At 40.9% G+C, this 14,721-nt stretch overlaps 1 protein-coding gene across 1 annotated transcript in view; it reads right to left on the bottom strand.

Moving 5' to 3' along the window:
• Positions 1-14,721, bottom strand: part of PTPRJ (protein tyrosine phosphatase receptor type J) — a 182,358-nt gene that overhangs the window by 56,976 nt on the left and 110,661 nt on the right. Inside the window, exon 4 of the mRNA XM_054972131.1 lies at positions 11,780-12,040. Coding sequence (XP_054828106.1) covers positions 11,780-12,040 — 261 coding nt within the window. The remainder of the gene's footprint in view (positions 1-11,779; positions 12,041-14,721) is intronic.

Below are 14,721 nucleotides of genomic sequence, written 5' to 3'. Positions count from 1 at the left end.
CTATTTTAGCATTGAACCAGTGATGGCAAAAACAAATACTTCTTCATTTTCTCTTGCTGCGTTCATCAGGATTTCCCTATAGCAGGCATTTAAAAATAAGATGGAGGTGAAGGTTTCATCTGTGCACAAGTGCTCCCTCCCATGCTTCCAAATACTGTTCATACTGCAAACTGTGCTCCTGCCATCTTGAGTTGTCCACCATAGCCTCCAACAGAACACATCACCTGCAGTCAGAATGAGGAATCCAGAAAGTACCAGCGTGACAGACTGTACTTAACAGCAGGTTTCTGTAGTGCAGCAAAATCAGAGCTCTGGGTGTGGAAGGGTTAACTACTCCCTAGAATGGAAAGCCTGAGTGACAGGCTGCTCCCTCTATTCTGATTAGTCAGTTAGAACCAGTCTAAAGGCAGTCAGTTGGTTTCTGACAAGATTTGGAGTCAGGGAGTCTGACAAAAAACGTCAGACAGGTTCACCTTTAGAGTGAAGGGAGAAGACTCCTTTACCTTTACTGTAGTATTGCTGTCCTGAGGAAGACTTCTAAGAATTCAAAGTCTAAGCATCAGTATAAGCTGAAGTGCACTTTACACAAAGACCACAGAACTGGGAGTGCATTTTTGATGAGAGTGATTAGGTAGTGGGTTGAGACTCCCTTTCAAGAAAAAGAGAAGAGAGGTTATATCTTCTGAGGATCAGAAGATTAATTCCTGCTCAGTTTCAAAGGAGGTTTGGCTGTGAGGAGGACCCCGAGTCTGCTGTGCAGGCAAAATGGTTTTACACTACTCAGGAAATAGAAATTCCCTCTAGTTTCAGGAAAGTTAGGTGCATAAAGCAAGTGACTAACTCCAGAAAACCTGAACTGTCATAGGAAACTTCCTGAAGAAACATTGTTGCTGTAACTAAATTCCTAAGTAAAACACCTCTCGCTGTTAAGAACGAAGAATATATGAAAATAAGCTTCAAGGATATTATTTTGCCTGTTACACAAAGTGTATTCTGTAATACCAACAAAATTTTACCTCTGCACTTTTATCCTGACTACACGGACTCAATCCCTACTTGGTAAATAAAGTTATTTTTAAAAAAAATCTTAAACAGTCTTCAGTGCAATTTCCAAGCACAAAAGAAAGAGGGCTCCTGCTTTCCCCAATCAAGTTCCTGGCCTGGGCTAAAAGCCATAATTATATCTGTGAGTCAAGGTGGGACAAACAGACTGTTAGAGGTCCCGAAGCTGGCTAAAGGATTGTCAGAATCCAGTCCATAGGTTGTGCACAAGAGTCTGAGTCATGGTTCAAGGTGGTCTGAAGTTGCAAAAGCAAGGTAGAGTCAGGACCAGAGACTGCTGGCTGGTCGTCACTAGGGCCAGTCCAGATTGTAGTCCAAGGCAGACTGAAGTCACCGGAGCTGGGCAGAGTCAGGATCAGTGGTGCCGGAGTCAAAGGCGAATCAACTTGTTGCTTCCACAACTATCATCTTCCCCTATCTGTCTTCTATGCCAAGGTGCTCATTCCTCACCAAACTGCACTTGGCCTAGGTATGCATTTTCTCTGTCCCCGATCAACTCCGGTTGCCTCTGGGCCACTAACTGCGCACTTCACTTGTTCTTCCCTAGTTTGCGCCAGACCCTCTGGCATGTCTACTCCCATGGCTCTGGCGACAGAGGAGGTAAGGTGGGTAGCAGAGTGTACGTCGACGACTGGGGAGGCGAGGTGGGCAGTGGGGTGCTAGTGGGGGATGGAGGAGGTGAGGTTGGCAGCGGAGTCCTAGTTGGAGATGGGAGCAAAGATCCTGTGGGTAGCTGGGGGGCAACAGGTGCATCCTAAGCTGAGACTGACTGGGGGGGGTCATTGTTGAGCAGTGGTTGGGTAGCCAAGACCTCTGGTGGTGTCTGGAGGCGGACTGTCTGGAGGCGGTGACAGTTAAGTTCCAGCTATGGCAGTTTCCTCCTCCTCTGAGCTGATTGGAGCTAGCTGGGCTGAGCTGAACCACGGCATAGACTTTCTAAACCAGAAATATTAACATACTATTGCAGGCAGCTCAGTCAAAGCAGGGAAATCTGCCTCACATTGTGGAGAGTGAGGGGGGGTTCCATCATAACCAGCAATGTCATTTTAAAAACAATATATTTTTCCTGAAGTTATAAGAATGCCAGGATGGAATGGAATCAAGCATGAGGAATAGCCTGTGTGGTAAGTTTGTAAAATGTACCTCTGTGATACGAAACCTCCATGAGTTGTAATTTACTAACTTGTATAGGTGGAAGTATTCCTGGGATCTCCTTCAATTCTAGCGACGTGTGGAAATATTGTGAATTTGTACCCTGTACCAGGTTCCAAGCTCCTAATAACTACAGAAGTGACATTTGCGTTTTCTGTCCTATTGGTCCCATTTCCAATAATTTCTATTCTGTAGCTGTAATCAGCAGCATTTCGATCTGTGCTGTTCCACATTACATTTACTGATGTGGTAGTGATGCTGCTAAAACGAATGTCAGTGACTGCATTGGGCCCTGTTTTTTTTTTTTAAAAAAAAAAAGATGTGGGGATTTGTATAAAAGTTAATTTAAACACACAAGTGAAAGAAATTAATTTTTTTTAAAGGTAACACTGCAAAAATAACTCAACATGGATACAAAGTCATACAAATGTCTCAGAGCATAGACATTTTCCTTCTTAAGATAAAAATGGAAAAGAAAGGAGTTTTGTCCTCTGAATTCAAGAATCTATTATTTCTTCACCGTATATATCATATACTATTTCTTCACCTTATATATCATAACCAAAGAAATCTCGTTTTGAAAATTCAGCCAGAGATCTATGTAAATTATAGTTTTGGAACCTAAAAGCTACTGATAAGATGTTTTATGAGACATGAAAATATGATTCACAATAAAAAACCTGGTTTAAAAATATCTTTGTCTGGTTTGTCTGGTTATCTGAACTGAAATAACACTAAGGAGAGGCATCCAGGAGCAGCCCATACAACGGTGCATACATCCAGGGACCTCTGCTGAGTGGAGGCTAAGTCAGAGGAATGGACCTTTGGGCACTTACCGTGAAGGATCCTTCTCCTCTGAAGAACAGAGGACATCTTTGGTTGCTTCCCACCATCCAGTCAGGGAGGCAAGAACTGACTTATATTTCCTCTTCCTGTTAGGCATATGGGACACCCCTCCCTCAGTTTGGGTGACTCCGCTAAGCAGTAACCACAACTTATCTAGCAACAACTGCACTTGCAACCCGCCCCCACCCCCGACATTCATATGTTATTTGGAACAGCAAGTCAAAAAAACAACTCTGAGCAGGTAGAGTGAGGTAACAATTTAGACGAAGATGAAGACCTAGGGTGGGCAAGATGTCCTCCATTCCTCAGAGGAGAAGGACCCTTCATGGTAAGTGCCCAAAGGTCCATTCTCCCCCTGAGGTAAAGGATATCTTTGAGAACTCCCAAAGCAGTGATCAGTTCTTGGGTGGACTGTTGTCTTCATCCGAAATAACGTGATGCAGTACTCTTCTACCAAAAGTGCTATCCGCTGAATCAAACAGGTTCAACATAGTCACGAAAGTCAAGACTGACGACTATGTTGCTGCCTTACAGACTTCTTTTACTGGTGTGTTCCAGTTAAATGCTGCATTAGTTGTGGTGCTCCTCTTTGAATGAGCCATTATTTCAGGAGTAACCTCTATGTTGAGAGATTTGTAGACCTGCTTCTTGAGTGTAGCTGGTTTATGGTCAGACCTGCTTCTTGAGTGTAGCTGGTTTATGGTCAGTCCTGAGGCCACCTTGGAGTAGCCTTAAAATTGTATCTGAAGAGGGATGTAGAACATCCATTGCTTTTCTTCTGCCCCACTTGGTGAAGTCTTTCCAGGAATTGTTGTAATTCCTGATATTTGATTGTTTCCTGGAGGATCAAAGGTTACCTCAGGGAAAATCCCCATCTTGGGAAGGAATTCCTCTCCATTTCTACACAGGTAAGTATAGCCAATCTGGATGAGGGTGCCATTCAGTCCCTACTGCAATATATCTGTAAACATTGGCAGAGTAAGAGGCAGAGATAACGATGTCTGTTGGAGTGAGGGGAACCCCAGGTGGTGGAGCCTGGATCTTACTCCAGAGTTTGGATATGGGTGGAATGAGGGGACAGCATAGAGGACCCCTGCAATGTCAGGGCATCAGTCCCTTCTGTCTGTGGGTAAGAGAACCTGGTCATTTACCTAGGTAGTAGATGTTTGCACTGAGATGCAGACCTGTCCAGGAGAGGTGTACCGCAGTGTGCTGTGATCTGCTGAAGGTTTCCTTCTTGAGAGGCCATTTACCCCACTGAGACGTCTCCCTGCTCAACCTGTTTGCCTGAACATTGGGTGTGTCCTGATACATTTGGCTCTGATCAAGGATGATTGACCATTTGCCCAGGAAGTATCAAGGCTGCTTCCCTGTAAGGTCTCAAGGCCTTGGATCCCCCTGTTCATTTATGTATGTCTTTTCTGCAACGTTGTCCATACTCATCAGGATGTGAAGCAAGGCCAGGAGAAACGCTCTTATTTCCAAGATGTTGATGGGAAAACATGACTCACTTTTCATCCAACAACCTTGGACTAGATCTCCATATGGAGTTGGTCTCCAGCCCATGAAGCTGGCGTCCGTGGGGAACCCTTTCCTTACAGTGTCCTTGGTATCTGGAGAGGCAGGTCTGTCTTCTCCATGATCTGCTGCTGGTAAGGTCTGAGAAAGAACTGGGATGGCCTTGCTTGCAGAAGGCTCCTGAATATATTGTTACTGGAAACTAGTACGCCCATCAGCTTGGCTGGAGTCCTAAAGGAATGATGTCTCACTTTTGGGAACAGCCTGGGCTAACTGCTTGGTCTTCTTGATCTTCTCTCTGGTGAGGAACAGACAGCACTTTTCATGTCTAAGAGCTTTCTCATTTGTTCCAACCTTGGGAAAGTTGAAGCAAACTCTCATGCAAGTCTATCAAAAATGTGGCATTGTTAGTACTGGGAGGCAAATTGCGTGTCCTGATGAGACTTTTCTCTTGAGCTTGACCTGAACTTGAGATGGTCCACGTACTGGTGGACATGGATATGCTCCTCTCTGAAGTAGACCATTGGGTTGACCAGGAATTTTGTGAACACCCTTTGTGTGTTGGACAGACCAAGGGGCCTGGCTCTAAACTGCGGGTGGAGTTTGCCCATGCTAAGTCTCAAGCATTGTTGATGAACTGGCAGAATCTGTACATGGAAGTATGCCTCCATGATGAGTTCTATATATGATGTGTATTCTTCTGGTTGAATGACCTATGAAATTGATCACAGAGTCTCCATTTGGAAGTGTTGGAACTTGATAAAACTGCTCAAGAACTAGAGGTCTGGTATCATTCTCTGGTCCCATTCTCTTCAGGAAATGTGAAAAAAATAGACCTCTTACTACTGTTCGAATATCCAGTAGGTGTCAGATTGTCTTCTGGGGTATAGACTATCACGTCTTGAACTAGAATAGCCATGAGGGGCTACCTCTAAGATTCAGGCATCCACCTATGCATTGCCCTGGACTTGGTGGAAGGGAAGAAGACTACTCCCCACAGGAACATTTGGTGAGACATGTCCTGGAGGACTTGATGTCGAGGACAGGTCTCTTGTTGTGGGCAATGGCTGCCTGCTTGATCATGGGTTAGAGGAGTCTCACTAGGATTATCTAGAATAACCCCAGGCTGGTTGTTTGTAGTCCTGTCTGGGTCTAGGTCATGTGCGTTGCAAACAAAATGACTGTGAGCCCAAGGATTGTCGGTTGGAGCATCTTTGTCTCGTCTCAATCAAATTATTTTCCAGATCATACCTGAGCAGTTTATCTCCCTGGAAGTGGGGGAGGGAATGTGTCAAAAGTGGGTTATGAACCCACACCTCCATATAGAGACCTAAACACCCACAGCCAGTAAGGTAGAAGCCTTAAGTCCGGCGCCTTAGACCACTCGGCTGTCCTGACACTCACTAGGACAGGACAATGTTCTTGGAATGAACGTCTGTTGGCCATGCTCTCAGCCACAGGGATCTCCATGCTACTGCAGCTGAGACCATAGTTCTTGGGAAAAGGTAAGCGTGTGCTGGGTGGTGTCAGCCAAAATGATGCTGACTTTTCAGATCCTGTTTGCCCCTTTGTGGAGGCATTAATCATTGTCTGGATCAGTTTTCTAATCCACACTATAGGCACGCTGGAGACGATGGAAGATATCACAACCTTAATGGCCATGATTGGGGCCTCATGGGCTCTCTTGAATGCTGCTTTCATTTCTTGTCTATGTTGCCACTGAATGAGCTCTGGCCATCTTCTGATAAGAGTCTGGCTGATTGTGGAGCAGCCACTGGAGCAACAATCACAGGCACCTGCAGTATCTCATTAGCAAGGAGAATGAGAACAATTTATTAACAAAATTTGGGAATTGATGACTGGCTGATGGTTTAGACCACTCAGCTTTAATCTGCTTCTCAGAATGCTCTGGAAAAGGGAAGGACCTTTTCTGACAAACCATCCCTGGGAAAGAACTCTCAGTTTCCTATGGATCTGCAATTGGAGTTCCCTGATCTGGTGTCCTTCCCCAGGGGAAGGCTGAGAGTGTTTTGGCTAGTAAGTACTGCTAACTCTCATGATTAAGGAGATGTGCCAATTGTTCTGGCATGGAGACTTCCTCCTCCTCCTCATTCAGTAAGAACTCCCCCTCCTCCATGTCCATAAATTTGCTATTCAAGAACCAAACCCCTGCCCAAAGAGGTTCCCTGCAAGCCTTCCTATCTAGGGCTCATTTCATTTTTTTTGGTGGTTTGATCAGCCATTGTCAACCTTTGAGAACAGGTTGGTTTTCAATCTAGGGGTGGAGGAGGAGCAGCGGACGTGAATGTAGTTCTATTGTTAACTGTTGTTTCAGGTGGGCAAAAGCTATGAATTTCCACTCTCAAGGCATGTCTTAGTAAATTAATGAGGTCAAGAGACATGGATATGTCCTGTGACTCAGGTATGTTACCGAACTGATGATACAGATATTATCGGGGTGGCAGGGTTTGGTCTGAAAGGAAGAAGCCTGCAGCGGGACCTCCCAACGGGAGTTGGTATATGCATAATTTGATGCTATCCCGGAGCTGAAGAGACTCCTGGCATCTTTCCCCACCAAATTCATATGCTGGAGGAGCGTGAAGTTGTTTCCCATTTCCATGGCAAGAGGCAGAGCCATTTGGATTTCTCTAATGGCTGACACATTGCTGGCAGCATGCACAAGCCAAGGCATGTAGGTGCCAGACCTGTTGTTCTCCACCGTGTTTGAGCAGCTGTCGACACATTGCTGGCAGCGTGCAAAAGTCAAGAGGATGGCAGCGCCAGATCAGTCTTGAGCATCAATAACTCAACAACAGAACAACAAAGAAGCAATGGTAGTAATAACAGCAAATAATGACAATGGTAAGGACAAATATAACCATAACAGCTAAAACATTGAATTGTCCAGGTCTGACTATCACAAGCAGTGTGACCACTATTTATTAATTAGTTCACCAACAATAAACTTGACTATATAATGGTGAGTAAGTACTAGGTTTATATATATTATTTTGTCTTCTCTTTTCTTTCAAAACAAACAATATATATATCCCCACCCTCTCAATAAAACTGTATATTTTTTTAACGATTTAGGTTGTTCCCCCCCTTCCTCTTCCCCTTTGCAAGATACTAAATGTTTAGCTTTTTGAAGTATAATACCCTCTATAACTTGGGTATCACCAATAACATGAGTTATTGGTATAATTACCAGTAAACAAGAGTAATATTAATTTGAGAGCTATTCATAGAATTCCCTTCCCCTTCCTGCCCCCCAAACTCCAATATGCATTATAACTTTAATTTTATATAATTTAGCCATAATTTTCCCTATTTCATTTTTTTTTAACCTTAAGCCCTTATGTTTTTTCATGTGTTGTACCAGACAGGTATTTTACTCCCTTTGGGTTGAGTAGGTGGTTGTTCCATTTTCCGCTTTGGGGATAGTTTGTCAAGTTCATTGGAGCAGATATGTTCAGATCTTGCAGTACTGATATACCTGAATTGTGGTCTGAGATGTGGTGTAGCTTGCCTTTGTGTTTAAATTGTAGATTGGTAAACTGTATATTGTAGTTTGACCATTTGTATTTGATTTGGGCTTGTCGTAGCGTTTCAGTTATTGTCTTTAATTCCTTCCATTTGTTCGCTAGGTAGGTCTATGAAAACTGAGATTGGAGCTCCGTTGAAAGAGTGTGCTGATTGGGTTTTGGCTATGTCTAATATTTACTTCTTGTTCTCCAATCTGGTGTGACTGCCAAAATGTCCCTGAGGTTTTTCTTTTTTAAATTATTTTGTGATCCTATTTGGTAAGCTTTTGTTATTATTCTGTCTTCTAAATGCATGACGTTTGCTAGTCAGTTTGCCAAAAAAGAAGGTATTCTTTTGAGTATTTGTCAGCTCCCCTAAATTTTAAATTAGATTGGCAAGTTGCAACTTCTAGGTTCAGTATTCTCTCTTGCATGCGACTGTTTTCCTTTTGGAGCTCATGGATCCCCTTTTGTAGTGTTACACTTAGCTCTAGGACACAGTCTGCTTTTTGAGTGAAACAGAAATTTTCCCTTCTGCCTGAAGCAGCAATGGTATTCTAGATGAGTGGACAGAGAGTAAAATTCTATTAGAACCAACAACACTGGGTACTCGCTTGACCCGCTTTAGATTGACATAAGATAGATTCAGAAAAAATTGAAGGTGTTGCCTAGCTCCACATTTAGGGGCCCAGTTTATAATTTTACCCTGACAGGGACAGACATTCAAAATAACAGAATGTTGGTATAAGTTTCTCTTCCTAAGAGATGCTCTTATTGGAGCAATCATAGCCAACATTGTTGACATAATGAGCCAAGAAGCATGTGTGCATCTTGCTGTTTAGGTCTGTCTGTCATAACTGATGTAAAAGATCTATTTGACAGGTCCTTGGATGATGCAAGAGTGAAGAAACAGCTTTGACACCTCACCTGATGTGCTGGGATTGGACACTGGGGGGTGCTATGGATGTATATAAGCCAGCTGTGTCTGGTGTAAGTGTGGAGCTTGTTCCATTAAGTGCTTGGCGAAGCACTTTGACAGTGAGAACAAAGTCCTGTATAAAAGTCACTGTAAAATAAATGTACATACACTTTTACTACTATAAGTGTGTGGAAGCCTTATTTAAAGCTCAGCTACAGTTCAAACTACGCTGCGCCAACAAACGTAACATCCCTCTCCACTTTTATTGCTGTCAGAGACAGATACTTGGATTTCTAGACATTTTTGAAAAGATTCATACAGAAAGAGTTGCTTCTGACAGATCTGTGTTATACTTTTCAGTCTTTCATAAATTTTATTGAGAGACTGGGCTATAAGCAAAGTTTGCTCAGTTTGACCTATGCATGCATTAGAGTTAGATGTTAGGGTTTTTTCTGAGATCTAACATCGTTTCTTGGCTTGTCAAATTCTTCCATGACCAATGAAGGAGTCTGACTAATATTCACTGGGGATAGAAGAAGGTCATCATCTTCAAGGCCCATATATCAATTTGAATGAGCGGTTGTAGAGAGCCTCCCAGAAAGCTGACAATCTTGCTTTGTTTTGTAAATGGGGCTAAAGTGTGCTTAAATGGACTTTCCCTTTCAACTGCCATATCAGACACTAAAATAACAACCCACAAAAAATACTATAAATTCTGGTAGCTATTCCAAAGCTTCTCCAAACCTCAGAACACTAATTAAAATAATTAAATAGTTAAACATGTTAGTTAAAAAGCAACATATGAAATTTAAACCATATAACTTAGTACTTCCCTTCTCAAATACATTAAATATATTAACAACCAACTAGTCCCTTCCCATTTTACAAGGGATAAACCAAAAATAAGAGGAAGAAAAAGAGAAAAATGGTCACTGATAATGTTAGCAGTGTTCTTCTATCAAACCTCCCTCTTTATCAAACCTCCCTCTCTCTCTATACTTAATTAAGCAAGGAGGAGAAGGGCCGCTTACTGTAGATGCTGAGCACAACCTGACAGAACCAAAAAACTTGAACAGCAACAGTGACAAGGCAAACAAAACAATAAGAAACAAAAAATTAAAAGAATTTAATAATGAATAAAAATAAGATTAAAAATTAAAATAAAGTAGAACCCAAAGCAAAAGACCTGAAATAAAACAACAAAGTAAATTCTTCTCTGCCTCTCAGCCACTGAAACAGAGAAGAGAGGGAGTTGAAAATACAAACAGACATAAAACTAAAGCTGAGATAAAACAGGCTAGAACAGAGCGAGGCAGGTAAGACAGAGAAGACAGATGAAACTGGGAGCACAGCCCAAATCAAATCCCAGAGACGACATTTCCTGCTCAGCCTACCCTGTAGTTCACATAACAAAGCAAAACAAGAGAAAAAAAAAGGATATTCTCATTTGGAGCACAGAGTTACACCAACCACCATTTTTGACCCCTGTAAGTTGATTTCTACCGCCACATAGCTTCCATGCTCATCACTCAATATCAATTTAGGCTTTAAGTGTGGTTTAATATACAAAGCAATTCCATTCTTTTTGGTATCTGCTGCTATAAATTCTTCACCCAGAACTTTATAAGTCAGAAATTTTATATGATTTTTTTCTAATATGGGTTTCTTGCAAACAAATCATATCATGTTTTAGGTTCTTCAAATAGTGAAATATTTTCTTCCTTTTTAGGGCTGAATTTACCCCATTAATGTTCCTTGTTAAACTTTTGTAATCCATAATGCCATCAGATTTTTAAAGTTAATAAAATGGGAGGAAAAAAATCAGAGGAATATATATGGGAAGGTAGAAAAAACAGAATTAAATATGAGCCTCCACTTCAAGAAAGAATTAAATATGAGCCCCCACTTTACAAGAAAAAAAATAGGATAAAGAAAAAGAGAGAAAAAAGAAACAAGGAAAACCAAATAGAATAAAGCTTAATTAAATAAACAGCAGAAGATAAATAGATGACAACAGAAGACATCAAGATAAAATAAATTTAAATGAGAGTGCCCCCATTCAAATTGGACGTATTGATGTATATCATAATAAACTAGCAAGAACAGCTCAAAGAGGGTTTATGTTTAGCACAAGGGGAAAAAAACCCAAAATAAACCTGATTTTTTGTATGGTTAAATTGACCATCTCTACAAACACGAAGTTTGACTATATGCATTAGGAGATCCCATGTAGTACAATCTCTAGAGGTGTGTGGAAACATTTTCATTAGCATTGCTGCCTTAGATCCTGCCCAATGAGATTGTTCTGCCTCACCTTCCATCTCTTTCTAAGAATGTGGGATGCTACGTACTGACAGACCTAATTTAGCCTTGAACCAAAGATTTCAACAACAACTTCATTTTCTCTTGCTGCGTTCATCAGGATTTCCCTATAGCTGGCATTTAATAATAAGAAACAGGTGAAGTTTTCATTTGTGCACAAGTGCTCCCACCCATGCTTCCCAATTTGCTTCCCATTGCAAACTGTGCTGCCTTCATCTGGAGCTGTCCACTGTGACCTCTAATAGAACGTATGATCTGCTTTCAGAATGGGGAATCCAGCGACAACCAGAAACATCATTTTAGAAATACTATATTTTTCCTGAATTCATGAGAATGCCAGGGTGGAATGGAATTAAGCATGAAGAATAGCCAGAGTGGTTAGTTTGGAAAATCTACTACTGTGATATGAAATCTTTGTGAGTCATAATATACTTACTTGTATATGTGGAAGCATTCCTGGGATCTCCTTTAATTCCAGCAACTTGTGGAAATATTGTGAATGTGTACAATGTACCAGGTTCTAAGTTCATAATAACTGCAGAGGTGACATTCGAGTTTTCCGTCCTATTGGTGCCATTTCCAACAACTTCTATTCTGTAGCTGTAATCAGCAGCATTTCGATCTGTGCTGTTCCACACTACATTTACTGATGTGGTAGTGATGCTGCTAAAACGAATGTCAGTGACTGCATTGGGCACTGTTTCAAAAAAAGAAGAGGTAGGGGTTATGATGAAATTAATTTTAAAATTACCACTTTAAAAATTAGTTTTGTTTTCTTAAGTAGAAACTGTAACTTCATTTGGGAAGATGTTTCTCAGAGCACAGACATTTTAATTATTACAATAAAAATGGAAAAGATATGTATTTTGTTCTCTGAATTCAGGAATCTAATTTCTTCACCTTATATATCATAACCAAAGAAATACCATAGATTTACGTAAATTACAGTTTTGGAACCTAAAGGCTACTGAGAAGATGTTTTCCAGATGTTTTCTGGAACATGGAAATACAATGTTTCATGATAAAAATATAATTGGGTTTGTATGGTTAACTGAACTGAAGTAACACTAAAGTAACACCCAGGAACCTTTGCTGAGTGGAGGCTAAGTCAGGGGGAAGGGTGATGTATGCAATGCATATGCTGTTTTCAAGGGACAGGTGGTTTATGTTACCTAGATGAGTCTCCTTGCGAGTTGGGGAAATTAGCAAATAAGGAGAAGCTGCGAGAGTTTGGTAACAAGCAAGATCCTATACCAATTTTTACCAGGTCCCTTCCCTGAGGAAACTGGCCAGATGGATCTTTTCCAAAGCAAAGAATTTTTTAATTAAAAAAAAAATTCAAACACATACAGGAGAAGGCATTTTTTAAAGGCTGATATTTTATGTCCTAAAGGATCCCTCAGAATTTCAATATTGTCAGAATTGACATTTCTTGGCCAGAAAAATAGTCTAACTCCATATACAGTACTTTCATGGATTCTTACGTACAGATGAGGAAATCTGAAAATCAACCTCCAACTCTGACTTGCTGAAACAGGGGGAGCCAGAACTGGCAAATGGTAAAGCAGTTATACAATTTCCGTAACTGCCACTATCCTGGGGTCCTTCATTCTGGTAATTGTGTGCACAGTGGCATCATCTGTATATTTCCCCCCAAAGTTTTTAAAAAAATTTATATGCTAGAAAAGATACCTATTACAAAGTATCAAAATTTTCTACAAACAAACTAAATGGACCATACCAATCAGTAGTTATTGTTAACTATGTTATTGTTAATTATGAACATTAAAAGCTATGGAGAGTCTTAAAAGAAATGGGGGTTCCACAACATCTGATTGTTTTGATGCGCAACCTGTACAAGAGACTGCTGTCAGGACAGAATATGGGGAAATGGAATGGTTTCCAATTGGCAAGGGTATCAGACAAGGATGCATATTATCTCCCTCTCTATGCAGAGTATATCACAAGGAAAGCTGGATTAGATCTAGAAGAAGGTGGAGTGAAAATTGGTGGGAGGAACATTAACAATTTGAGATATGCAGATGATACCACATTACTATCAGAAAACAGTGAAGACTTGAAACAACTACTGATGAAGGTTAAAGGAGAAAGTGCCAAAGCAGGATTACAACTGAACATCAAGAAGACAAAAGTAATGACTACTGAGGAATTACACAATTTTAAAGTTGATATGAGGACATTGAAGTTGTTCAAGTTAGCTCAAAACTGATTCATTTGAAATGTGGTGCTAGAGGAGAGTTTTACAGATACCATGGACAGCAAAAAAGACAAATAAGTGGGTACTAGATCAAATCAAACCTGAATTCTCCTTAGAAGCTAAAATAACAAGACTAAAGCTATCATACTTTGGTCACATCATGAGAAGACAAGATTCTCTGGAAAAGTCAATAATGCTAGGAAAAGTGGAAGGCAGCAGGAAAAAAGGAAGACCTAAAACGAGGTGGCTTGACTCAATAAAAGAAGCCACATCCTCCAGTCTGCAGGATCTGAGTACGACTGTTAGAGATAGAACATTTTGGAGGTCTTTCATTCATAGGGTCGCCATAGGTCGGAAACGACTTGACTGCACATAACACACACAAATCCATACTCCTATCATACTGTACTACTATAATTTAGAAACGTGTGTATGCGTGCACACACACACACACACAAAGTTTCCCCCATGCATGTGCAGAGAGCCAAAACCGTTCTCTTGGGGGAGGAGATCATCTGAGCATAGTTCTTTGATTAGAATTTATTTTATTTACTTATTTTTACTTCCTTTGGTCTAAGTCCAAAAAACTGGCAACTACAAATCAAACAAGGGGGACCTGCAAGGACTCAAATGAAAAGGGACACTTCATTCTTCTCTTCCCTGCTGGCCCTGGTGCCTGTGCTGTGCTGAGTGGCAGCTTAGGGCAGAAAGCATGCATGATGAACTTCCCCTCCAAAGAGCGATAGTATATTAGACCTGTTGTGATCAAACCCAAAATTATTTCTATAGCTTCTTAAAAATTTTCCATTCCTATATATGCTGAAAATTATCTACTTTCTCTCTTCATTGGATAATATTTTTGCTGCAATGCTATTACGATGCTTTTAATTCGGAAATATTTAAATAGGGGTGGCCTTTCTACCTTCACAATCACATGTATTTAACAATTATTATATAGTAAATCATCTATTTTTGGTCACATCATGAGAAGACAAGACTCACTGAAAAGACAGTGCTAGGAAAAGAGGAAGACCCAACATTAGATGGATTGACTCAATAAAAAAAGCCACGGCCTTCAGTTTGCAAGACCTGAGCAAGGCTTAACGATTGAAAGTTTTGAAGGTCCTTGATTCATAGGGTTGCCCCCCCCACACACACAA

Source organism: Eublepharis macularius, chromosome 2 (assembly GCF_028583425.1).
Source record: "Eublepharis macularius isolate TG4126 chromosome 2, MPM_Emac_v1.0, whole genome shotgun sequence".
NCBI classification, from domain to species: Eukaryota; Metazoa; Chordata; class Lepidosauria; order Squamata; family Eublepharidae; genus Eublepharis; species Eublepharis macularius.
Note: the sequence above shows the minus strand (reverse complement) of the source record. Positions and strands in the feature narration are given on the sequence as shown.